Below are 27,895 nucleotides of genomic sequence, written 5' to 3' on the forward strand. Positions count from 1 at the left end.
GCAAGATGTACCTTCTCTTCATCTTTATTTCATGTTTTAACTTGGAGCCTCATAGAACTGTATCTTGAACAAGGCTCATAACACATAGCTTTGGTTTCAACAAAACCATCACTAGTCCTGAAACCTACACACAATCAGCCATTAGACCTATGTACTCACAGATACAGTCAGTCTCTGATGTAGACCCAGTGCCAGTTGTTGTCTTGTCTGTTGCACAAGAGATGCAGTCTGTCTGCCACTTGTTTGGCTGGTATGATCCTATGGGACAGTCCACACACCCTGTGCTTGTTGTTTTCTGGCCAGCTGTACAGTTGGCTGGGGAACCAAGGCATAATTTCAATACAAGAAAGGCAGTTTGGTGATCAGTTCAAAGGAGCCCAAACTTCCAGACAAACAGTGGATAAATGTGATATGAAACTGGCAGGTATGCAATATAACAATGAAACAATGACACTTTTACGTCATGAAAACTAACATATATTACAATGACTGTTGAGGCCAGAGTGGCACAAGATTATTTTAACATAAATAGGGAACATTTGCTCTTATTCTGGAAGAGGTGAATCAAACTTGTTATGATGGCAAGACAAACAATTAATTTTGATCCATTTGAAAGTGGATCAAACTCTCATATCAAAATAGATTCTATGCCAACTGGATTTTTCTGATTGAGTTCTTATAACCGTCAATTTCATCATGAGACTATAAAGATACTAATCCTTCTGAGAAGGGGTGGTGAGGTGGCCGAGTGGTTAAAGTGTTCACTTGTCACTCTAAAGACCCGGGTTCGATTCCCCTCAAGTGTACATTGTGTGAAACTTATTTCTGAAGTACCCTGCTGTGATGTTACTGGAATATTGCTAAAAGCAGCATTAAACCCAATTTCCTCACTCACACTGCTGACAAATAAATCCTTGACTCACCGACAGAACATTCAGCAGCAGATGTAGATCCATTTGAGGAAGTAATGAGGTTAGAAGCACACATAACACACTTGTTGAACACACCATCACTGTTTGCCTTGAAGAAACCCCTCTGACATGGCTTACATTGGCCTGTGGTCATATCCTTCTCAAAACCAGACTGACAATATGCTGAAAACAGCAAACACTCCATCTATTACAGGAACAACATTTCAGAACAAATAGGAATGATTTAATGCCAAACTCACAAAAAATTATACATATATACTTTAATACATCTGCAAATTGAATCTCTGATCTGCATGAACATTACGCTTCAAGGAACACCATAGAAATTCTCTTTCAAACACATAGCCTGTCAAATCCTGAGGAAGTTGTGTCTGAAAACATCCTGGAAATGATGAGAGGAAATCAGCTGAAGAAACAGAAAGATGTCTCAGAAGGAAGAGTCAGAAAATATGGAAAGGATGAATAAGTCACTGATTGAAAATTGATGCCAAAGATTATACTTGAAGTAAGACCTGACCAATTAAATTTCTTGTTATACAGAGTTTTGTCCTCAGAAAACCTAAAGGCAGGATGGGAAAAAAAACAAAGACAAAATCACCAGTCAAATATACAGTAATATTCCTTTTAAATGCCTACAGTATTTTACATTTATAAATGTATGAAATGTATATAGGGCAAAAAACTTCTGAAAACATGTTAGTGTAAGTTTTTATTTTAGGACCATGTGAATATTATTTTTTGAGCAGGGAAAAATACTATTCATGTTTTTTCTTATTCTTTAAAAAATATAAAAGTGGATCCGTAAAAGAACAAATAAAATTAGTCTGGCCTAAATATGAATTAGCACAAGATATGAATTACACTGACCTTCACACTGTATGGCATTTACAGTGGCATTCTGTCGAGTGGAGGTACTAGCCGGGCATTTTATACAGGAAGTCTTATATGGTTCTGGTTGAAAGTAGCCCACTGGGCATGCCTCACATCCATTGCCTTGAATCTTGTAACCAGCTTGGCACTGGTCTGAAAACAAAACAAACTTTGTTTTACAACTGAACCTCTGATGGAAGAGGTCTTGCCTGATGAAACATCCAAAGTAAGTGAGAGAGCATTGTGATAGACCACTTTCAGCAACATTCCAGCAATATCATGGTGGGTACAGTCCAGAAATGGGTTTCATACATGCAGGGAATCAAACCCATGCCTTTGGCATGGCAAGCCAACCACTAGGCTATCCCACTGCCCTAAAAGATCTATGGACTGTAAGTGGGTGTATTATTGGAATCTACACTGCACGGCTGTTTATCAGTACATGGAACAGCAACTCTCAGCAATATTCCAGCTTTATGACAGTGCTCTGTAAATAATGAAGCCTGGACCAAACAATCCAGTCATCAAGTCAGCAAACCTGACCATCTGACCACCCTTGTTGTCGCCTCTTACAACAAGCGTGGGTTGTTGAAGACAATTCTAACCCGTATTTTCGCAGGTGGAGTCTGGAACTGGTAAACTTGTGACTTAACCATGAGCAACTGTGGCAAGATGACACATTGTCAGATAAGTCATGAAGTCAGATCACTTGATCTTCCAACAATATTAGACATTAAAGAGGGGTTTTCAGGTCCATGTGTAATTACTGGCATTAAGGTTCCATCACTTGTCAGTCTCTAACATTATCCTTATGACAATAACATACTCTTTAGTGAACACTTTTGACTGGCATAGTATGGACCTTTAGTTGTCTCTACTGAGACATACTTTTGCAAAATAATGAAATACGCAGACATAAAAATCATTATTAACATCTTTAACTGTCTCATACATCAAAGGTATTCTTGATATAATGGTTTAGGAACTGAAAATTGGTTTTACTTACATACACTGCAATTTGACATCGAATCAGCACCAGGTGCTGATGTGACAAAGTTAGTTGGACACTTTTGACATGACATGAATTTATAGACACTATTGTCCTTGTAGTAGCCCAAAGGACATGTCCGACATGAACCATCAGCAAGCTTCTCTTGACCGCCATTGCAATAAGCTGCAGACAATAAAACAGTGCATTCAATAAAACTGGTTGAGACAGTTATATGCATTGGTGCATGAATAAGGTATCAGTTTCAAGAGCAAAGAGCATTAAAAGTACACTTTTGCTCACTAACACAAAATCTAATAACCTGGCAGTTCTACCAGCAAGAGGCCCCCCTCGTACAAAATAGCAAAAGGTGACAAGAAAATGATGATCGTTTGTTAAACAACTTTTTTATTCGGGTGTCCTAAATTATGAGACACATCATCAGAGCTGGCCTGTCGATTTCATGCGGTTGTGCAAGATTTGGTTTTGTTGCAATTATTAGATTTTGTGTTAGTGATCAATTCATCGGTCTCAAATGGAATCAAACAGACTGTAATATATTCAAAAGATATTGTCAGTTACCCATAATATATGAATTGTTTATTAAAACTTAAGTTAACTCAGTGTTTAATAACAATAATTTTCCTGAAAAACTAGTACATCTGAAAAAATAATCAAGAAAACAGAAAGTCAAGGTGATTTCAGTGATTTAATTCATGTAATACAATAATTAAGGTAATACAATGATTTAAATACTGTAATACAATAATTAATGTAATACAATGATTTAATTACAAAAATACAATAAGTAAGGTAATACAATGTTGTAATTAATGTAAAGCAATAAACAATGCAATACAATGAATTAAGTACTGTAAAACAATAATTTAGGAAATACAAAAGGGGAGACTTCGATACAACAGAATTTATCAGAGGTTGTAAACTGAAATCAGTTGTAGTGAAGAATGAATGTCTCTGGAACTGACCTTCGCATTGAGTACTGCTTTGTGAGCCATTCTGTCGTGTGCTGGTTTGGCCTGAACATTCCTTACACTTTGGTTGGTTCGCCTGATCTTGATATGTCCCTAGAGGGCAGTTGACACACTGGGAATTGGTTGAGTCTGGTTGTTGTCCGATTGAGCATTTCACTGAAAAGAAAATAATTAAAAATACCTTTTCAAATCATATGACTTAATTAAAAAATAAGAAAAATGACTTCACTCATCTGTTTTTTCATGTTATTTCATGAAAATATTGTATACACATAAGCATTTAATCCACAGTTAATGCTAGACAAAGAAGTCTTAAATCACAAAACGTAAACATGACTACACCTTAAATCAATTTGTTTGCAATATTTCAGAATTTTGTTTGCTAACGCTATCAGTTTGCTTCATTGTGGATACAGCACAGTGCCAGTAACCCGTGAATATACAAAATTAAAATGTGCATTTAAAAAATGTTTGTCACACTTCCCTTACATTCACAAATCAAGGAAACACGAGTATATAGCAATAATAAATATGGCTACTCACAGATAGAACAATCACTGAATGACTTTGAGCTGTTCGATGGAGTGCTGCGACCTGGTCCACATGATGCACATATGTCATATGGTAGTAGTGTCGCATTTCTATAGAATCCGATTGGACATGGGATGCAGGTGTCCATGTTTTGATCTACAAACCTTTGCTGTCCACTTGGACAGACAACTGAAAACACAACACAATCTGATTGAAAAGCTGCGATAGCTAAGTTTGTAAAGCAACACACATACATAATCAATAATACAAATAAACAAACATTTCTTATCATCAGTTTGCAAAGCAGATGCACAAGTACACCATTTGTGGTTTTATGAATTTAGCTCCATAGTCTATTAAAAATGCTTCTGTATGTAAGCGAAATGCTGACAGAAGAATCAATATTCATATTCACTAACTGAAAAATTGTCCTCCATCAAGAGAATTATGAAATCAATGTCACTGTCAAATTTAAAAAGAAAAAAAAGGAGTCCCCTGACCACACATCTGGAATATGTTAAACCTACATTGTATCAGCATGTAGACTTGGTCAGTTAAGTTGCTCAGTGGTTAAAGTGATCGCTTATCACACCTACAAATAGGGTTTGATTCCCCACATGGTTACAATGTGTGGAGCCAATTTCTGGTGTATATTACTGGAATACTGCTAAAGCTTAACTCACTCACATTACATGTAGACAAAACAAGCATGATCCTAGATACCTACACCGCCATATAGCTGGAATATTGCTGAGTGCGGCGTAAAACTAAACTCATTCATTCACTCGATACCTACATCTACACTCTGCTGAGGATGTTGCTCCATCTCCTGCTGTGGTGTACTCGGGACTGGCACCACAAGCCTTGCAGCTGTATTGCTGTTTCAGATCCTGATAAGTCCCACGTGGACATTTCAGGCATTGAGTCTGTTGCGAAATGTTCCGGTAAAACCCAGCTTGACAGTCCCCTGGAGGAAAGGAAGGATTCAAAGCTGACTGAGCAATGTTTATGATTGAGACAAAAAAAAATAAAAATATTGTCCAAAGAAAAGTTGTTCATCCATAAAGTTTGTCCTTATCTGCCACTCAAATAAGTTATGTTTATGCTTTATTGCATTAATTTCCAGGTGTTCTTCCATGTCTGAACATCTGAAATTAAAGACATGATACAGAATAAAGATTTCCAAATCACTCATATATTGATACATTGGGTGATGCACTCCCTGACATTTAAAACAAGACTAGTTCTTCACTGGTGGAGAGGGGGGCATGAGTTGATGTACCCTCGATGTATGAGTGAGTGAGTGAGTTTAGTTTTATGCCTCACTCAGCAATATTCCAGCTATATGGCAGCCTTGATGTATATGTTTATGGAATATAAACAAACATCAAGGGTACATCAGTCCATGGGCCCTGAAGGACAGTGAACAATGTATTTATCTTACCGAACACCTACATGTTAATTTTGAACTGTTACTTCAACCAACCTGTATGAATCAAATGATTTGAATCCTGCATCTTGCTGTTTTTCCTGCAGGAATTGTCATAGTAAAATCGCCGCGGTGTAATTCCCCTTCTCAATATTCACTGGGACTATTTTTGAATGTTTCATTAAACTTTATTCATTGGAATACTAGGGAAATCTTTTTGCAACCACCACTAGATTTTGCAGCCGAAACAAGAAATGCAAATCTTGAGTTATCTCCCTTCAATTGATTTTCATTTGCAAAACATTGGTAATTTCTGCGCATCATCCGTGATTCAATGTTACGCAACATAAAGAAGTACAACAAATAGGTACAGAATGAGTTGACATTGGCAGCGTGACACATTGTAATGTACCTCGCTTGTAAGTGCCAGTCAGAAAACGACATTCATGTGTTAGGTAAGATAAGTACATATGGATGACAACTTCATAATTCTAGAGCACGAAGTTTCAATGCATGTTCTTGCATCATTGTCATACTTTAATTCTAGACACAACACATACAAATTCTTTATCGGGTTCATTAATACTTGAAAAAAATATGAGAACCTGTATAAAAAATTGTGCACCAGAATTAAAGAAGTTGTCATCCATATATACTTGTCCTATCAGACTTCTAACTTCCAAAATGCCAGTCAAAGAAGTCACTCACCGACATTGCACAAGGAAACATCATCCGCTCCAGTTGAATTAGTTGTCAGGCCAGAAACACAGTCTTCGCACTGGGTCATGACCGCACTGCGGTACTTGCCCAGGGGGCAAGCTTGGCAGGTTCCATTAGGTGCCAGCTGATTTCCCTTTGTACATCCAACTGGAAAAAGGTAAATGTTTACAAGGATAATCTATCACATATCAGTCATAATCTCACAGTAACAAGAATAAAGGTGTGGAAGTTGTTATTCAGAATAAAATAACTAACAATACAGAAATCTCAAAACAAGAAGCAGCATTACACAGTTTGACAGTCAGTAAATCCTACTGTGTCATATTTCAACAAAGGTAATGCATGTACAAATTACTTTGTTCCAGGAGAATACGACTGGACTGGGCTATAACAAACATAAGCGTAATTGTACCGTAGCACTGAGCCTCTGAGATGGAGGCTGTTCCTCTTGTTGTTTTCTCCACAGAGCAAGGATAACAGAAGAACTGGCCTGTCATGTTTTGATAGAATCCAATTGGGCACGGAAAACACTTGTTGTTGGTATAGTCAAACATGTGACCAGTTGTGCAAGAAACTGTAAGTATAAAGACACATAACTAATAGTTATTCTGAACATATAACATGGTTACTGAGTGAATGAATAAGTTCAGTTTAAATGCCACACTCAGCAATATTCAAGTATTGTAAATAATCAAATCTGGACCAGACAATCCAGTGATCAAGAAAGCATGGATCTACATAATTTGGATACAACAACATGTGTCAGCTAAGACCCCCTGATACTGGTGGGTCTTAGCTGAAGACCTCCTGAACAGGTGGCCCATGAGTAAACTTTACACTGATGTACTGACGTTGGGAATCACAGGTAAGTGGAGGGATAACAACCTTATGAATACTCACTTTTGCAGTCATTTGCATTAGCTGACCCAGCAAGTTCTGTTGTTTTGGTTCCACAAGCGACACAGCCGGTCTGACCCTCGTTGGGCTGATACTGACCAACTGGGCAAAGGTCACATGTCTTTGTTGCAGCATTATAGTAAGTCCCAGGAGCACATTTCACTGTAACAAACAACATACGTTCTTCCATTTATTGCTTACACAAATGCTGTGAGTGGATATACAGGTAACCGATGGAGATTTACAGGGTAGTATGCTCTTTGTCTGGCTGTACAGAGTGAGTGACTTTAGTTTTGCGCCGCACTCAGCAATATTCTTGCTACATGGCAGTGGCTTTTAAACAATGGAATCTTGGCCATAAAATTCAGTGATGAACAGCCTGACCATCCGTGCACCTGGGATATGATGACGTGTGTCAACCAGGGCAGTGAGTCTGACCACCAGATCCTGTCAGTCACCTATTTGACTTTGATAGCTGATGACAAATTCTTACCCAGAACTTCACAAATCATGAACAGATTCCAATTGCGTGTACATTTTTCTAGATCTAATGCATGACAGTACCACTGTCCGATTCTGCTACGTACCGCATTTTCCATTAACAACGGCCTGCCCCGATTCACAGGAGATGGAGAGCAGTATTTTAACAAGATCCCTTTTAGGAATTGCATTAGGGATGTTCCGCTGTGGAAAACAAAAACATCATTTTATAAGACCTCAAGGATAAAATACAAAAGAAGCAAATAAAACCTGAGTGTTACAAATAATCTCTGCTTTTTGAGACCTTTATATATTATGACGAAGTTCATCTCAGGGCAAATTGCTTACACTCTAAATATTTTATATTAATCAATAACATATTGCTCTATTGTATACAACATAGTAAACTATGGCCATTTCAAACAAGCTATAATGAACTGACAAACATAACAAACTTTTTTTCTTTCATTTTGTAGAAATGCACGCAACAAACTATGGTTAAATTAATGGTTGCAATGAATGTGTTGTGACTGTAGTTCAGTGTATTAGAAAATGGACACAATCAAAATGTCTGTCCTCATGAAGTGGGACAGTTGCATACTGTCCAAACGGATTTCAAATGTTCAGCTGTCTGAACATATTTCAGTGGTTTAGTTGCCTTTTGAATTCTCATACTGTATGCGAACTGGATTTTTTTATCCAGGTGGAATTGAACTGGTGTTCAATTGTCTGAATGACATCAACATTCCACTCGATCCCTGTTGTTAAGTTTTCTGAACAGAATACAGAGGATCTTGGATTCTGATGGTTCAATGTGATTTGAATGTTATGAGGTGATTCAGTAGTCTCAACAGAACCCAAACGTTCACCTGTCTGAATGAGATTCACAACAGGGTTCAAATTCAGGAAGTAAATTACCTAGGCCTAGATTTTCAAAGCTCTCTTACCGTTAAGATAGTCGTAAGTGTCATACATTAAAATTAACTTACGACTATCTTAGCACTAAGAGAGCCTCGAAAATCTAGGGCCAGCACTGAAACAGGTTGTTCTACTGTTAGTTACCTAAATGGACACCAGCTGGTCACTTACTTCTAAAAAAGAACAGAAACTGATTGATATTCTTTCACAAAGGAAAAATGAAGTGTACTTACTGAGAAGTCAAATTTATCCTGGTTAAGCACAGCCAGTCGGAGTATGTCATCTGGTGTAAGACTTAAAGACCCTCTGGTTGAGGAGGCTCTGAGGATAGAATACTTCCCATTAGCTGGATTGATTGGTGTTCACTGAATGTTATGATATAACAATTATTCCTATTTACTGTTACCAACCTGTGAAGATCCAGGTTAGATCCACGTTGGTTGACTCTTGTCACTGTATCCCAATTGAGTAAATCAATGCTCATGTTATTGACCATTGGAGTGTCTGGTCCAGACTCTTTATTTACAGACAGTAGCCATATGGCTGGAATAATGCTGAGTGCAGCATAAAACTGAGCAGTTTACAGTTGAACACAAACGTACTGTGTAGCACTGTTGGTCATACTTAGCTCAATCAGCAATAAAATCTTACTTTGCCATTGGGAGGGTGATGTTGACGGTCGTCTCCAGTGTTGACTGTCTCTTCCTTCGTCCAGCAGTCGCTCCGCTCATGACACTGATGATGGCATCAGAGCAGTTTGTTCTAGCACACAGCCCTCTGCCCCACTCAGCGTCGAGTGTTGTTAGTGCACGAATTACCTCGGTCCTCATGCTGGTCTCAATACCAGAGGGAAAGGTGGAAGTAATAGTGTAGAAAAGCTGTATGATCACTTGATATAGATTGTTGTTAACAATTACTGAAAAAAAAAGATTTAAAGTTTAGTCGTTATTTTAAAACCCACATAGAACAATATAATACCTCAATGGATGTTCCGAATTTAGAATTTGCATATTTTCATTTCTCCATGACAAACAAGCTACACAAGGAAGTCTTATCCACCATTATGATTGCTTTGTTTTAAAGCTGATGATGATAAACATAATTAGATGTAGTTGTACCTGTAGGTGGCATCGTACGAAGGCTGCATGGTGATAGTGAGATAAATGCATAATTTTTTAGTTTTAAATATTGCGCAGCAACTACATTATCACCCTATGATCTTGCATGAGTCAAATGTGATCCAGGTCTAAGGGCAACATATAACATCAAATGAGCTTGAGGAATGTAACATACAGGAACAACAAAATGAATCAGATAGAAGGATGTTAAGGATTCACCTCCACAAGGTGGTAGTCGGAATGTGTTGAACTTCATTGGTGGGTTGTAGCTCCCAATCCTTGGACAAGTGTAGAGTCTAGGGACTGGGTGTACAATAGAGTAGCCGGAATCACAGTTAATGCTTGTTGTGATTAGCGGGGCATTGTTGGTACTTCTTTGTGCAGTTCCACGTATAGGATTCTGTAGAGCCGTGCAGTCGGAATCTGTGTAAAAAATAGATGATCTTGAGACAATGCAAATAGGATTGACTTGTGACTCTCTTGGGAAATTTAGTATGCAGAGGTGTAATTGTACAAAGAAATTTATATCCACATAGTAGTTCAATACTGATGAACTTCATGGCTAAAAACTTCTTTTTAGTTTGAAACAGAAGTGGTTAGCCAAAACATGTGTCAAAATTAGACTTATCATCTTCTAAAATGTCACTCAATGAAGTCATGAGGTTTCTAAGCATTCATATACTCAATCCAGTCATCTTTAAATTTTAATACATTCTGATAGTGAGAAGTCTACCTTTTGCATCCTTCCCTTTCTACCGGTCATCAGATAAAATTGGTAAGAAATAATGGAACATATAGATGGACAGTATAATATCCTGTGTATATCAAAAAGATGACAACAGAACAATAATTCCATACTAACAATTCAGGGCCTAAGTGCCTTACATTAACATTAACTTATGACTATCTTAGCGCTAAGAGAACTTTGAAAATCTAGGTCCAGAGTCTTATGTCATAACATTGCATAACACTGAATGCAACATATTGCCTTCACTGATGTACTTCCACTAGCCTGGTTTTGTACTTACACTGGACGAAGATCTTGAAGGTGCACAGTCCCTTGTTACCTGCTGAGTTGCTGGCAAGATAGACAACCTGATAGCGGCCCCATAAAAACACATCACCTGGAAGTACAAAGGTTAACAAACAGTGATTATACAGGTTACAACTGGTCTTCAGCATCCCATGCTTGCCACAAGAGGCTCACTGATTCGGTTGACAAACATCATCATATCCCGCATGCCTAGATTAATACATGCTGTTGATCACTGGATTGTCTGGTCCATTCTTGATTATTTACTTGACTCATTAAAACCACTAATATATAGCTGGAATATTGCTAAGTGCAGTGTTAAACAACAACCAAACAAAAACCAAGTGTAAAACACTAACAGATGTAAAACAGGAACAGTGTTGAATCCAGTCTGATCCTTCTGTTAGAAGAACAGGTCAGCATTGCTTCAAGTTATGATACACAAGGCAGTTCTCAACACATGTTCAACTTATTATGTCCTATGCCAAAAGGAGCAGTTACATTTGGAAAAATCTACTTGTTACTAAACATGAAAAGTAGATTATGTTACCTGACTTGAAAGTGGAAATGACAGTGGAATCTTTGCCCGCAAATTCAGGGTCCGGCCAAGTGACTTCTGTGATGCGAGATGTTCCTAGTTTAATTATGTCTCCTGGACATTTTGTTGGGGACACAAGGAGTTTTCCTGAAATTATCATGAAACAATGAAATGAGGTTTTAAGCTATGGAAGTTTTTAATTTTGTTAAAATGCTGCATGTGAGTCACAAGTGATGCATTTGCATCAATGTTTTCAGCATCTGGGGTTGTTAAAAGCTTCTGTCAAAGTTGGAGATCACTGTGATCCAAAACAGGAGTCCTTGTTTAATTCACACGGTGATGGGAAATGAATTGAAGAAACCTTTGCTGTGACCATATGCTGTTTTGGATGAAAACAGACAACAAAGGTACATAAGGTTGGTATGAGTTGTATTTCTGTAAGCATTTACTGTAGAACACATATATCTCAACCCCCAACCCTGCCCAAAAAACAAACTCAAAATGCAACACTCCCCCCCCCCCCCCCCCCCACAATAATGCTACAAATACACCTAAGGTCATATATTAATTCCCATAAATCATAAACTCTGTATTTAAGTTTCTGATTGTTTCTTGCACAAAAGAACTAGAAAATGGTTAAAATGACATTTCAATGGTTTTATAAGGTCTTCTGGGACAAGTGCAAATAACATTCTTGATGTCTTGTCTTGATGGAAGGAAATCAAGACAAAAATGACCAGAGGCCACCATCATACCACTTTAAAATTAAAAACCAGCCAACCAGCCAACCATTCATCCATACATCCAACCAACCAACCATAAGGATAACAAATAGAAAAAAAACCTATTCTTTAAAAAAATGCCATGAGTACCAACATGCCTCATTAAAATATGACTTTTACTCACTCTCATTAGTTACTTCACAGTTCGCTCCGGAGTATCCTCTGGGGCAGGATGTGGACGAAGCAGTTGATGGGATGACAAGAGAGACACCTTGGGTTCTGCGGAATTCATTCCCTGCAAAGATCTCATCAGCAAAGAACTGCTGTGGGTTCTCTAGTTTCAGAGGTATTTCTTTTGTGAAGGTGAGATCCCTATTGTAAAGGGCAATTTGACTCAGCCAGCCAGTGAAACCTTCGTTTGGTACAGGCATCTCCGCCACCGGGTCGTACTTGCTCCCAAGAACCATCCATACACTGTAGACAAAAAATGAAGCAGTTGTGGTTGGGTTACACTCATGGCCACATTACAGCTGCATTAGGAATCAAGAGCGAGACACTACTAATTATACTAAGTGCATTTATAATGCGCTAAACTCCATTCACTAGGTGGATGCTCACAGCACTAACAATCTGACTATTATTACCCTAGATACCTGTCGGTGAGGCAATAAGCTATTCACATAACTTATCCCATCAGGTACCCATGTTCTACTGGGTGAACAGAGATAATTTTGAACAAATTATTTTGCCTATGGTGAGACCACATGAATCTCATGTGCTTCATTGTGGGTCAGGACTGAATTCCCAGAAACTCTCAGGAGTCAAGCTGCCAAACATGGATACCCATCCAAGAACTCTCCACACCCAACGTTGTTTAACTTCACCAGAAAAGGGTGTCTATTTATAGACCTACTTGAATGTATAGTGAATTTTTAAAAAATACATCAACTTTCTCTTGATAAAGGATTACAACAAACTTCAAATAATCACATTCCAAATGATGACATGAATATCAACTATTGCAATTTTTAAAGAAATTGATATGTACAAATATTCCCATGGTTAATTATGCAATAATAGAACAATACTTCACTCACTATTTATCAATAGTCATGCCCTTTGCATAATCTTGAACATTCTCGGCAACAGTGTTGACAACAAAGTTGAGGAGTCCAGTCACACCATCCCATGTAACTGTAATCTGGTTCCACTTTCCATTGTTAAAATTGAAGTACTGCAATCTAACATTGGTAGTTGTACCATTCACAGAAATGGTCAATCCGGAATGGTCGATGCGTATCAGTTCCTTCTTGCCAGCCAAGCTGTATGGACCACTAAAGGTGGATAAAGGTTTCAAGGTCATACAATTGGTAATTGGAGACAAATGGAGAGACCTTATAGATAGGAGCAAATAAAATGGCATTTAAATTGAATTATAACTGTCAGTACGAAACTTTACTTTACTTTACTTTACTTTACGAAACTATTTTGTTGCAACAAAATAGCCCACTCTTTCAATGATTTCAAAGCATGGCTCATTGTATTTAACTGTGAATAAACTAACTGAATCATTAGTTTAAACATCACTTGCCACTAACAAAACTTCTTTTCCCCTTTCAAATTGCTTAAACTAACTGCATGAAAAAAAAATTGACATTAAATCCTTATTAACTAAGGAATACATTCACTAAGTTAGGAAGCAAAATTAAATAAACTTACTCGACTGAATACATAGTGAAGAATGTTCCAGTTCCGCTTGGTTCCAAGAATCTGACCCAAAGACTAACACTGAATTTGTTTGCTGTTAGTCTGATTGGGTAGGGGAGGTAAGCATAGCCAGTCTTCTGAGGCAGATTAAACAGCATGTCATAGTTGCGGTCCAGATCTGTGAAAAGGAAAATGTATGAGTATAAATGTTTAAAATGGAACACTGAACAAATGGCCAGATGTATTACAACATCGTTTGCCAGATATGATGCTATGTTAAATATCCTGAGATGGTGCTAATTTTTAACTGATTTATGACAAAATAAATTGTTCATTCACTAAATGACTAGAAAACAGAAGACTAGGAATTGTTTCACTTCATTCATGATCTCAACCAGTGTCATGCCTCATGATTAGAAACAACTAGAAAACTATGACCAATGTTGTTTATATAGTTTCTGCATAAATGAAAAAGCTTATCAAAATATTACTATACGCTTTAACTGCTGGGCTACCCAACCCCTTAGAAGAGATTGGTAAAAAAACATTTGCTTTATACATACTTTGGGAACAATCTGGTCCAGTTTTGCCAATGGGGCAGCGACAGAAATATTCATCCACTCCATCAATACATGTGGCTGATCCTTGGCATGTCACACCCATGCAGTTGTTGATGTTGACATCACAGTTTGTCCCAGTGAAGCCTGGAAACATCAACATATCTTAATGTAACCTGTCAATCAACCAGTGGAAAACTACAGTGATAATCTGTTTCTGTTATCAAAAACATATTGGAAGGCTTCAAAAGTATATAGATCCTATTTCACCAACACTGTCCAACTGATCCCAATACTCCAAGAGACACCACATTTTTTATTGAAGACATATAATTTTGGATGATAAATTGAATCTCAATCTTGTGTCTACTATTATCAATTATATCTACACTCATTGACTAAAGATAAAATTTTAACTTTACGAACTTGTGTGAATGTAATTCATTTTTTTTCCTTTACCATGTTTATTTTCACAGTTTACATAATTGTGCATGTACAGTACATTCAAATAAGTATAGGAATGAGTCTAAGCGTGTACACACTTAATTTACATGGTACATGCATAATATATTCAAATAAGCATAAGAATAAGAATGTAGGTACTTAATAAACACTACATACATAGATATATTCGCAAATCCCTGTCACATCAGGAGACACATGGGGGAGATTCTCTATGTTCGTCACACCTCTCATGTCACAACAGAGGACTATTACCTACCCTTGGGGCAAGAGCACTTGTAGTCATCGAGAGCAGGAACACTGCATTCAGCCTTGTTCTTGCATGTACCAGCCTTACAGTGCTGAACTTGCACTTCACAGCCACTGCCAGTGTTGTCTGAAAATCAATTATTCAAGATAAATATATTTTCAGAGGTCACTAGATTAACCTTCATTTTATAGCAACAGTTTACAGGATTACCGAGACTTACAACAAATCTCATCTTGCCATCTCTGTGAAGGCCATGCTGTCAGAACAGTTACATAATAAGCAAAAAATAATGATGATTATAAAACCATATATTGCTTCACATCTATCCAAATGTGTTGAAGGTGCCTGTAGCTTACCTGTAAGCCAATAAAAAATAATATTTTGTGATCATTTAGATGGTTGGCTGTTGTTTTAGAGTGGACTCAGAAGCATTCCATTTGCATGGTAGCAATCCGAGAATTATCAGTTCAGAGCATCCAGTGGTCAACTGCATGAGCATCAATCTATGAAACTGTGATATGAGACATGTGTCAATCAACTCAGCGAGCATGACAACATGATCATGTTAGTTACCCCTTATGACAAGAATGGGTTACTGAAGATCAATTGTGACTGGGATCGTCACGGGTGTGATCAGTTACGGTAATATGAGTTTATACTTACTCTGTCCACAGGTACATTTAGTGACCCCCGCTGTTTCAGAGCACATCCCAGTAACACATGGGTTGGCGTTACTGCAGACACTGGGAGCGTATTGGCAGTCTTGACCATACGTGTTGGCCTTGCATCTGGAAGTGATAACAATGTCAAAACCATGAACATAATTATTGGATGAAAAAAACTTAGTCTTGTTTACTTATACTTCTTTTGGTGAAAATTAAAGTATGAAAAGTGTATTAAAGAATGCTAAAATGAACTGTCAGAACCCATATGTTTCCTCTCATACAACAGAACTGTTGTATTTCCTGTCAAACAACAGTCATACAACACGTCACAAAGTTAAAAGTTACCATAAATCCAGTGAAATACATATTGAACTGTATTGAAGTAAGTGAGTGAGTGAATTGGGTTTTACAGTGCTTTTTAGAAACATTCCCACAACATCATGGTGGGGGACACCAGAAATGGCCTTCACACATTGCCTCCATGTGGGGAATTGAACTCCGGTCTTCAGGATGATGAGCAAACACTTTAACTGCATGGCTACACTACTGCCTGTGTTGAAGTAAACCTATGTAACAAAATGGTCAACCAGCTTCATATGACAATGCCAAGTTATACTTTTACACACTGTGTATACACACAAGATGGGTTCCAGATTAGCTTGGCTAAGCTGTGTAAAGTTCAAGTTTAGTTTAAATTAGTAAGTTTAACAATCAATAAGAATTCACCCTTGGGGTTTTACATAAGAGATGTTACTGGAGACCAAAAATTCATGTGTAATTGGAGCGGTAGGGTAGCCTTTCAGTTAAAGCATTCATTCATCACACCGAAGACCCAGGTTCAATTCCTCACACAGGTACAGTGTGAGAAACCCCTTTCAGGATTTCTCAGTGGTGATATTGCTGAATATTAAATAACAGCGTAAGTATAAAAGCAGCATAAATCTAAACTCACTCACTCACTCATGTGTAACTGACTGGTGTGTACCTGCAGTAATAGTTGCCGAAGAGGTCGAAGCAGTCTGCACTGTTCTGGCAAGGATTAGAGGTGCAAGGGGTAATGAGAGCATCACAGCGTTTGCCAGTCCACCCAGGTTTACATGCGCAAGTGAAGTCATTGATGCCATCGGTGCATACGCCATTGTGGAGGCATGGGCTGCTTGCACACTCATCAATGTTGTTCTGAGAACATGATAATTGAATATTACAGGAAGGTAGTATATACTGAGAGAAACAAATAAAAGATCACAGGAAAATTCAAGCGTTCCTTTGATAGCTTCCAGTTTTCATCACCAGCTTGAGAAATATTTTTCATATGATATGAAATTTTCATTTACTTGTCCAGAAGAAAAATACGAAAAAGTGTTTAGATATTCTTAACGGACAAGTAGGAGAAATCAAAGTACATACACTGCAGCGTGGATTGTCATATCCTGGCCTGCAATGACACTGGGCTCCGGTGGTGAGACTGGTGCACCGGGAACTCCCTGTACCATTACACGGATTGGGGCTACAGAAGTCAACAGTTCCAGAACAGGTAAGTCCTGAGTCAGAAAGTAAACAAATAAGAATAACGTAATTGAACAAAACAGGTTGATTCTGGGTTACATTGGCAGTAACATGCATGATTGTATCAACACAATAAGGTCTTTGGGATCTGTGAACTGGGTTAAAATTGGTCTTCAGTAACCCATGCAACTAACAGGATCTGGTAGTCAGTTTTGCTGACTTGGTTGACACATCATCTTATCCTGAATGTGTAGATAGATGCTCTTGCCATTGATCACTGGACTGTCTGGTTGAGCCTTGATTATTTACAGACTACCACCATATAGCTCAGCTGGAATATTGCTGAGTGTGGCATAAAACTAAACTCACTCACTCAGGGATTGAGAGAAATACCAGTATAGATGGCTGTCACGTTACGTACGAGACAGTTACGAAAACAAATAACATTCTCCTATGCATTACCATTATAGCCAGAAGCACATTTGCAGGTGAAGGTGTCTACACCATCTGTGCAGGTACCACCATTCAAGCAGGGGTTGTTGGCACAGTTGTCCAGGTTGTTCTGGCAAAGAGAACCTCCATATCCTGGAGCACAGTCACACGTAAAGGAGAGACCAACTGCACGACAGGTGGCACCATTCTTGCATGGGGAACTGGTACAGTATGGCGGAATGCTGCATGTCTTCTCCTTGAATACTGAAACATGGAAAACAAAAATAGATGGCACTGGCTCAAGTGTTTCATACAACTGAATATCAGAATCACAAATATATTTTGGAAATAAACATAGCATGTTTTTAATGTTGGTTTGGTGTTCAATGCTGCACTCAGCAATATTCCAGCTATATGGCAGCCTTCTTCTTTGTCGTTGTGCAACAGTTTTCTGAGTAGAATTAACGGTCCTAAATTGAATTCACCATCTCGATTAATGGTTTCAGTATGCTTCTTTCAAAAGAGCTTATCATTTCTTCCAAATTCCACCAGAAGCAACTTCTTACCTCGACTCACACCACATTTGAAACGAATTTCATGCTTGTTACAGGTTTGCCCAGTTGGTTGCTGGCTGTTGTCACAGAGGAACCCTTGGCTAAGTATACACCGAGCTCCACTATTGGTGGAGATCTTCTTGGTGCTGGCATCCCGACATTCTATATCTATAGGGAAGCTGCCTCCACAGATGTCAAGCTGCAGCTGAATGAAGGAGAAAGTCAAAACGATATAATGAGCAGTACAGACCATGGAGTTCCGGTTGTACTTTGATGATATGAACCCTTGTTCAACCTGCATTTTCTACACAGTTCTCTCTACTCTGAGTGTTTCTGATGACACTGAGTAAGAAGAAACTCCCTATACTTACAGTGTTTCTCATGTCATTGAGTAAAACATAGTTCCCAGTTGTACGGTTGTCTGGGGTATTGTACCATTCTGTGTAGAAATTATCTGTAACAAGAGGGAAAATACTGCTATATATACCAGTTATTATACAATGGAATTTACACATGAAACATCTGTCTTAAAAGCATGACTGATTTTGGATTTAGAAGGTTTACTGCACACCTCCAGTATCCACCAAAGAAGACCATCCAAACTGGTTCTCAAGATCAAGATGAAAATGTCAGGTGATGGACATTTATACCCTTTCTTCAATTGGGTCAGGTGAAAATGTCATTCTTAAGAATATTTTGTATATATGATGATGTGTATGCATGTGTACTAGCCTGTAGATGCATGTGGCTGCTTGTAATAGTGCTAGTTCACTGTGATACCATGCCAAAGTTTAGCATGAATATCCTCTCAGACAAATTGTACTGATTTCAAGCCAGCCAGTCATTGTTGTACCCATTAATGCCAAAGGCCAGGCAGGGACCAACAAGTATCATATTTAAACATCTTTTGGTATGACGCCAGCAGGGAATTAAACCCATGACCTTCCGCTCTCTCCTGATGTAAACCATGGGGGCAGTCTCTTCAATCTGGGACAAAACCCAGATAATTAGTGTCAATAAAATTGCTGATTAAACAGAAATTGGGTGACAATATTTCAAAGTGAGACAAATGTTCAGGCCATGATTTGTATGATCTGGACCAGATTACATAGACCCAAGAGCAATATCACTTAACATTTGCTACAGAAAACATCATTTATTCACTCAAATGCCTACCCTTGATATAACTGCATTTCTTGACATAGTAGGACGCCCCTTGTTCATCAACTAGAGGCAGAGTGGTGCCTGCCCGTGTGGAGTGAAGCATACACCTTTGGTCAGTTTTGAAATATGAGAAAGCTCGACAGGAAGATCCTTGACTGTTGCATGTGTCTCTGCAGTCCTTCAGTGTCTTCCCTACTTCATTACTGGAGAATGTTGGGTTCTCCAACTTTTTGTTTAATGACAGACTGTACTCGCAGTATTCTCCTACAAAGCAAAGAAGTTATAACATGTAGGACATTGTACAACAAGCAAATAGTCAAATGATATACATATCGAAATATCAATAAGGAACATTAATTTTACAAACATTTCATAATTAAACTCACCTGAATCATATATATAGTAGTGGGCCATAAGTGAGTCATCATTAGTGAAATCTCCATAGACTTACATCTTAATTCACTGTTGCGAGAATGATTTTCATAAATTGAATAGAAGTCATTTGATTTTGATATCTTAGAAACATCTTGTAATTATCTTCAGCTATGTGTATGCATCATCTTTTTATTTCATCTTTTCATTGATTAGTTATCAGATGACACCTGATTAAGCAACATAAATCCATGAAACAAGGAATAAAATTGGTCTGGCCTTACTGAAAATGAGAAAAGAATGAAGAGGTACACTGGATAACTCTTGTACACTGGTATGTTGCCCGATCTACCTTGTTTCTAGAGCTTCAAAGTCCTGGAAATCTACATTTTTAGAGTTCATCACTATCATGCAACCATTGTCTTGGTTGGTCAAATGGATGAATTTGGGGTTGAGTAGAGATTTTGACACTTGATACAGGTACTGTCATTCCTGCAAGTGAGGATTTGTGACATTATGAAATATAAAATGCTGTGAAGGATTCCTTCTTACCATAAGAAGCTTCTGGACTGCAGACACATCGGTATGTGTTTTCCACATGGTCCTCTACACACTGGCCACGGTTGCTGCACGTCACACCAGAACATCTGTCCAGTCGTGTTTCACACCGGGAACCAGCAAATCCAAGAGGACACTGACATGTGTATGAGTTAACACCATCTCTGCACGTTCCACCATATAAGCAGGGGTTGTCTGCACAGTCATCTGTAGGTATAAGGAGATTAAATGATTAAAGCCTACATAAAATGGTGTCACAAATGTTTGAACATAGCAATTACAAAACACTGAAATACAAATACATGTACTTAGGGTTTCTAAGAGGTAAATTTAAGAAGAAAGATTATTTCAAACAAGAAATATACTGAATTCAACACCAAACAACAATGTCAGTCAAACATGGCATTTCAGATATGAGCAATTAAACTTTTGTCAATTGATCCACAAACCAAGAGATATAAGGATCAACGGTACACACAAATAAGCGAACATTGTCTTTAATCAAACAGATACATACAGTCCTTGTTTTGTCATACTTTGTACTATTGTACTAACATGTATTTTACATACACCTGAAAAGGGATATCATATCATATCATATCATATCATATCATATCATATCATATCATATCATATCATATCATATCATATCATCTCTTGATTAACAAATGTTGAGGATTACACTGATACATACCAATGTTAACATCACATTTTTTCCCGGTATAGCCAGCTAGACATGAGCACTCTCTACGGAATGAGCCAATAGGACTGCACACACCATTAGCACAAGGCTGGGAAGTACATATAGGCTGAGGGCTGGTACATCTGGAATAATCAAATTGAAAATTTAATTAATAACAAACATATGAATATTTCAGACTTCTTAAAGAGTGTTTTTATTATAATCTGAATTATTTCTTTCTCCATTTATTCAGAAAGGCTATCAGTAATGAAATGTTACTTTACGGCACATTTGACATGATTTACTATTCATTCTCTAAAAGAAATTTGACATCTTTAAGATAAATCATTATGAAACAACAAATAATACATAAAGAATCCTACCACTGGAAGAGAGAATCTTCGGTTAGTTAAGAAATGCATAAAACACGAAAAGCTAACGTTATCGCACAGAGCCCAAACACATGAAGACAACAGCAGCTCATGTTAAACATAAAACTGCACTCATTTCAAAATAGTGTCAACAAAAATATGTATACATAATTTTCAGTAGTACTCAAGATACTTGAATGAAAACACATTTTCCTCTTTTATGTTTTAAGTGCATTTTCATGCCACCTCCATCATCACCAAAAAAGCATTGGTCATACTAAATAATGTAGATGATATGCCTCCCCAATTTCCACCCAAAGGATGTTTGAACAAATCTCGAATATAACCTTTATAAATATGAAATTACTTGAATCATTTTGTTAGTCCTAGGTAGGGAACAGAATGGATAAGTTGTGAAGACAGAGCAATAGGGACATTGACACCTTGATTTCATATAATGTATTTGAAGTTAGTTGACAAACTATTTAACACATGAAGACATATAAAATGTAAAATGGGTTGTATTCTTGGGAAAATCATACAAACAGAATTCAATTATTAAATAAATAAAAGAAACAACACAAGAAACATCCTAACAAGGTAAAAATAACATATTTAATGCACCCACATGAGGACTCATTAACATCTCTTAATAAAACCATGCTGTAAACCTTACCTTGAAGATAGATAAACCAAAAACAGGCATGTATTACAATGCACAAATGGGACAACATGCACCTTTTGGAATTTCTGTACATCATGCATGAAACTAGAAGCCTTGTATTTGCCACACCTCATGCAAATTATGTTCATTGCATTGATTATTTTAAATTCCCAAGTATATATGTCTCAAATGTTAATTGATTTCTTAAGAATATACCATGCAGAGATAAATACTTGAACCCAAAACATAATGACTGGCACAACAGGCACTGGTAAGAAAAGATTTAGTCAGTCAATGAAAGGCACTCTCAGAAGGAAAGAAACCTGTATCCTGATAAGACCAGTAATTCTGGGAACTCACAACCTAGGAAAATAGATGGGAAGCCATGATGTAGACAATTCATCTGTTTTACATGCGACTGACACACAAATTGACAGATAACCTCTCCCTTTATCATACAACTAATTTTTTTTACCTTGGTAAACCCCTAAAACTGTAAAACAATGCAGTTATGTTAGCTGATGTGAAAATCCATTTGTACAGTAAGGCATCATGTTTTAGATTAATATATGTTACAAACTGATGAACTACTTAGGAGATAAACATCATGTGTTGACCAGAGTGTTTTACTGTCTGCACTCGTTTACATCGCGTAGGAGTACAGCAGTGAAGTGTCATCAGCTGACTGTTTGAGCTGGTTCCCATGGCAGCATCTTAAGTTACTCATTTGTGACATTCTAACTTTATGTCATAATATGATTTGAATGACATCACCACTGTTGATAACACAACAAAGCAATTGTATGCAATGTTTCTACGTGTCAGTATGCAGCGAACAGTCTTGTAGTTTCCGGGAATCAAATACCATTTGATCATGTTTATCAACCAATCAGATTACAGAACACCGTGACTTTTGGTTTACAATGGTAATAGTCATTAATTAGAGTCTCATGTATATTAGTAGTAACCGAACTAGTGTTCGGAATTAGTTACATTTTATAACTGATAATTGATGATCAGGGAAAAAGGGGAGACGGGAATATCGTATATGGTAGCTTCCCTGAGGGCTGATAGCTAACATTATTGAGAGAAATGCATTATTTTTGTGTAGTTTCATATACTGCCTTTAAACAGAGATAAATTAAATGAATGACAATTCAGTGATAGCAGTTGATCAGTTTCTTATACATGTGAAATGTCTACAGAAGGTATGTCAGCTTCTAATAGCACACAAATGTACCAGAACAGAGATTATTAACATTGTCAAATTATTAATTATTGTGTTGGTTAATGAGCAAATGATTTCCTTATGCAATAATGTAGAGCAACTTTTTAATACAATCATATCAAATATTAATTTCTCCATTATTGCAAACAATTGATCGAACAATACTTTATTATAACTTACTTATATTCTGCTTCTATTTCCACACTGAAAATGAGTACAGTTGCTCTTTAAGGAAAAAAGGGTACGATTCACCACTTACAAGGTTCCTGTGAAGCCATCTTTGCAGAGACATTTAAAGTTGTTGATCTGGTCTTGACACATGCCTCCATTTTGACAATTGCTTGAAACACAGTTATTGAGATCAGTCTCACATCTGTCTCCACTGGTGCCTAAACACAGAAACACTGTCTCAGGAACAACCATCATTAATATGGTTCTTTCATACCATCAGACCAATGGACACATTGTCTATAGTAGAACAGCCATTATCATACATCTACACACCTCAGACCAATGGGGCCTTAATCACAGAAACATCTACCAACACAAGAAAATCATCAGCGTTTAGTTCCTATATAATTAAAAATGTACCTTCACTACACAGTAATACACTGTCACTATTTTGACAAAAGAGTTCCGAGTCTTACCTGCTGGGCAGCTACAGGAGTACGTTGTCACATTCAGTACATTGCATCCACCTCCATTGTAACAGGGGCCAGAGGCACATGGGTTGTCTCCATTCTCGCATCGCCCCCCCGAATACCCTGTCCAACAGAATGATCCTGTATAGAAGCATCTACACAGGCACAGTACAAGAAAACAACACATATGCCACATAACCCAACACGGAGTGTTTTCTTCAAAATATCTGTCATAAAATGAAATAAATAAGATTAAAATATCAACAGCTGTAAATATTCTCAGAATTACACCAGATGTGACAATTACGCCAAACATGCACTAAGACACTTAAACTTACAGAAGACTGTGCATTTACAATAGTGTATGAGCAATACCTAGCTCAAGATGCAATACTTATCCTTTATTTTTGAAAATTTAAGGTGACCATTTCTATTTCATAGGGTAAGAACACTATTACAAATGTTAGGAAACTTCCTGAATATTTGATCTCATCTTGATGACAAAAAATGTCTTTCAACTGTCAACGTGAGGAATTTCTACCATCAAATAAACCTGCAAATTCCCTTTTCACAAAATACTTCAGATTTGTGCCCCCAATGACTGAAAAGTTCCATGTATGCAACATACACAGAAATATGAATCAAAACATGCATATGTCATATACCATTCAGTAGGAAAAAAAACAACCAGTGACAAAGAGAACATACAACATAATTATACATATTAAAACACTGAATAAAGTCCAGTTTTGATCAATTTTATAATCTCAGAGTTGTTAAGAAAGAAATTGATATGTCATGAGGCACTTAGTGCTGGACAGTATAACATAACGTGGAGTACATCACAGACAGACCATGTATATATCTTTCAATTACGTAACAGCATCCTGTTTCAATGGGCAGCCTGTGGTTTGAGACTCTAATTTACGTTAACCAGACCACAGTGTATAGTAATATGGCAACTGTAACAAATACGGTTCTAATAAAGCCAACGCTTATACATAGAATATACAATAAAGCATCATTCTTATTATCACTGCACCAGTGTGTTGGTGAATCGTGACAGCCCTGGTTTTCAATCTAATCTGACACAATCACCTGACAGGAAACCCAACATAGGAAATGACATATACACTTTCTCTCACCTTTTGGACAAGTGCATATAGGACTGTTTCTGTTAAACGTACAAGTTCCTCCATTCTGGCAGTAATTGTTGCACTCTGCAGATGAAGCTGTAGACACAAGACATTCACACTGAAAAATGTCTTAACTTTGCAATATTTCATAATATGCACTGAATATATACTTGCATACTGGAACTGATAGCAATGTATTGCTGATGCAGTAGTACTGCCATTTGTAACAAAATTGTACTCCTTTATTTCTGCCTTGTGCTGTATGAAATTACTTAAAAGAAACCATTTCACGAGATCTTATTGATTTCTATGATACTGTTAAAACATAATCACAAAGTAAAGTTCTTGCTATGAATGAATGAATGAATGAATGAATGAATGAATGAATGAATGAATAGTGCTGCATCAGCAATTTTCACACTACTCTCTGCAAACTTGGTAAGAGACACCTACCTCCACTAGTGCAGTTGGACTGCGATGTTGACCTCGGTCCAGCCGTCACTTGATTGGATGTACATGCTTTGCAAGTCGTTTGTCCAGCTTGGTCTTGATAAAAGTTTTTAGGACACGGCGTGCATTCAGCATAACCATCAATAGCGTTGTAAGTTCCAACTGGACATTGGGCTAAAACAAGCATACAACTCATGTCAACAAACATTGACAACCTTGGCTTGTATTTTGTTTTTCACTCACTAATACCATATTCTATCACTGGAAATGGTAGCCCTGGTGATAAGGTGCCTCAATTTGCTATGCTGAGTTACTTTCCTTGAACAAGTATATCACTGACAGAATTGGGAGGTCACTTAATCTTCGTAAAGCTTACTTACCACTGGATAACTAAAAAAGTGTTGAAAGCCCCTCGCCTACTCAAACAGAAAATATTCCATTTCCCCTCTGTGTTAACTCACCCTTGCACTGAGTAGCTGCTGTAGCTCCATAGACACGTGTAATCTCGTTGGTACCACATGGTTGACAATAAGTACTGTTAACCCAAATGGTATTTAATGGGCACACTTGGCAAGGTGGCAGTCGTGTGGCAGAGAAGGTACCAGAACCACACTGGGCTGTAAGCAATCATAACCAGAAATATGAGTTCACGTATAGTTAAAACATTCCCTGTTAATAGTACACATATAACTACAGTGAAAGCACTCTAAACCAGCAATTGTTGGAACCAGCAAAAACTGCCAGTATACATGGTGTGTTGGAATAGAGAACATTTTCTATTTCAACTTGAAAACCTGTGCGGTAAAATACGACTGAACAACATGCTGATTGTCATCTTGACACGGTAAGTTACTGAAAACTTGGCACGCAGCAATTAATTTATAATGCATGTGACACCTATCACTCACCAATGTACCTCCCCTAGTTAGACCTAATGCATACTCCTTTGTGCTGATATCAATGTGCTGATATCACATGAACATCAATGTCAATAGTAATCCACTATGTTCTTAATGCATGCATGTTCAGCCAGTCTATATGAGAGCTGAGATACCGATGCCATCTACTCCTATTTGTGAGAATTCCTAGTTGTGAGAAAGTTGAGCAGATAATTAGCAAAGAAAATATACCTTGCTCCCCTATCTGATGGAATGGAATAACCCTAGCTAATTAGGGTTTAGCTATGTAACTTAACTTTGTGAACAGAACAGACATTTTATTCTAAAAAAACATAAACAGTGACAAAGAGAACGTATAACATATTTATACATATTAAAACACTGAATAAAGTCCAGTTTTGATCAGTTGTAAAACTTCAGAGTTGTTGGGAAAGAAACTGATATGTCATGAGGCATTTAGTGCTGGTCAGTATAATATAACATGGAGTACATCACATAACAACATCCTGTTTCAACCTGTGGTTTGAACTTCTAAATTTAGTTAACCAGACCACTGTGTAAAGAATTTGTAACAAATTCGGTTCTAATATTGTCAATGCTTATACATTATATAGTAATGACCTTTAACTGATTAAACTGAATCAGTGAGATTGAACTGTATATTATTTTTAAGCCAAACATTGCCACGTACAGACTTGGTGAATAAAAGATAATTTAACCCAGTATTCTATAGGATACTATATGCTTGACAATAGAAAATGTAAATCAGCAGTTGAAGGATAGAAATTGTACATAACATTATGAAACATGGTATTTAATTTGCCATTAGAACTTCACATTTTAGTCCAGTTTGATGTAATTCTAACTCACAGAAACAAATAAGGGAACACATGAAAGTACAAGCATAATTCTTCCCATCAATGACACTTCGAAGTATTAATCTTAATAACCAGAACTAGGTAACATGATAAGACATTTTAACTCTCTCTCTGTCTCTTGTGTACCAGTGTAGTTATAATTGTCGTAAAACCAAACATAACAGGTCTGATGAAGATGTTAGTACTTACGTCTACACATTAGGTTAGAGCTAGCCCCAACTCTGGATGTCCACTGGCCTGCTGAACAGGGCTTGCAGGAGGTGGCTCCCTCAACGTCATTGTACTGGCCAACTGGACATGGAGTACATGTGTTTCCAGCGGAGTTGTAAGTCCCCACAGGACATCTCACTAGAAACAACAACTTTCACCTGAATTGATACATTAAATGTACACAAATTCCACCACAAATCAATTTTAGCATTGTTGACTACGTTCCTGTAAGTTAGAGAAGAAAACATGCTAGTTTTTTTCAAAAACATATGTCTTGTAATCATCTTTTGCTATCATTAAAAGGCAGACTTGGATTGTAAAAATCACTTGATTGTTGATAG

General features: G+C 37.4%; 1 protein-coding gene across 2 annotated transcripts in view; it reads right to left on the minus strand.

Moving 5' to 3' along the window:
- LOC137284556 (uncharacterized) overlaps nt 1-27,895 on the minus strand; it is an 82,657-nt gene that overhangs the window by 11,302 nt on the left and 43,460 nt on the right. For both annotated transcript variants that reach the window (XM_067816402.1, XM_067816403.1), the window contains exons 28-63: nt 27,534-27,692; nt 26,029-26,184; nt 25,571-25,741; nt 25,127-25,213; nt 23,988-24,104; nt 23,600-23,729; nt 21,090-21,220; nt 20,390-20,602; nt 19,478-19,729; nt 18,673-18,755; nt 18,314-18,506; nt 17,778-18,011; nt 17,217-17,350; nt 16,795-16,988; nt 15,808-15,932; nt 15,154-15,270; nt 14,439-14,579; nt 13,888-14,053; nt 13,266-13,502; nt 12,353-12,642; nt 11,459-11,593; nt 10,904-10,999; nt 10,095-10,298; nt 9,409-9,673; nt 8,991-9,078; nt 7,947-8,043; nt 7,363-7,521; nt 6,875-7,036; nt 6,451-6,609; nt 5,110-5,280; nt 4,326-4,502; nt 3,777-3,938; nt 2,809-2,976; nt 1,800-1,955; nt 924-1,094; nt 160-315 (exon numbers count right to left, since the gene is read on the minus strand). In XM_067816402.1, coding sequence (XP_067672503.1) covers nt 160-315; nt 924-1,094; nt 1,800-1,955; nt 2,809-2,976; nt 3,777-3,938; nt 4,326-4,502; nt 5,110-5,280; nt 6,451-6,609; nt 6,875-7,036; nt 7,363-7,521; nt 7,947-8,043; nt 8,991-9,078; nt 9,409-9,673; nt 10,095-10,298; nt 10,904-10,999; nt 11,459-11,593; nt 12,353-12,642; nt 13,266-13,502; nt 13,888-14,053; nt 14,439-14,579; nt 15,154-15,270; nt 15,808-15,932; nt 16,795-16,988; nt 17,217-17,350; nt 17,778-18,011; nt 18,314-18,506; nt 18,673-18,755; nt 19,478-19,729; nt 20,390-20,602; nt 21,090-21,220; nt 23,600-23,729; nt 23,988-24,104; nt 25,127-25,213; nt 25,571-25,741; nt 26,029-26,184; nt 27,534-27,692 — 5,856 coding nt within the window. The remainder of the gene's footprint in view (nt 1-159; nt 316-923; nt 1,095-1,799; nt 1,956-2,808; nt 2,977-3,776; nt 3,939-4,325; nt 4,503-5,109; nt 5,281-6,450; nt 6,610-6,874; nt 7,037-7,362; nt 7,522-7,946; nt 8,044-8,990; nt 9,079-9,408; nt 9,674-10,094; nt 10,299-10,903; nt 11,000-11,458; nt 11,594-12,352; nt 12,643-13,265; nt 13,503-13,887; nt 14,054-14,438; nt 14,580-15,153; nt 15,271-15,807; nt 15,933-16,794; nt 16,989-17,216; nt 17,351-17,777; nt 18,012-18,313; nt 18,507-18,672; nt 18,756-19,477; nt 19,730-20,389; nt 20,603-21,089; nt 21,221-23,599; nt 23,730-23,987; nt 24,105-25,126; nt 25,214-25,570; nt 25,742-26,028; nt 26,185-27,533; nt 27,693-27,895) is intronic.

The sequence above is a fragment of the Haliotis asinina genome, chromosome 5, assembly GCF_037392515.1.
Source record: "Haliotis asinina isolate JCU_RB_2024 chromosome 5, JCU_Hal_asi_v2, whole genome shotgun sequence".
In the NCBI taxonomy this organism is placed as follows: domain Eukaryota; kingdom Metazoa; phylum Mollusca; class Gastropoda; order Lepetellida; family Haliotidae; genus Haliotis; species Haliotis asinina.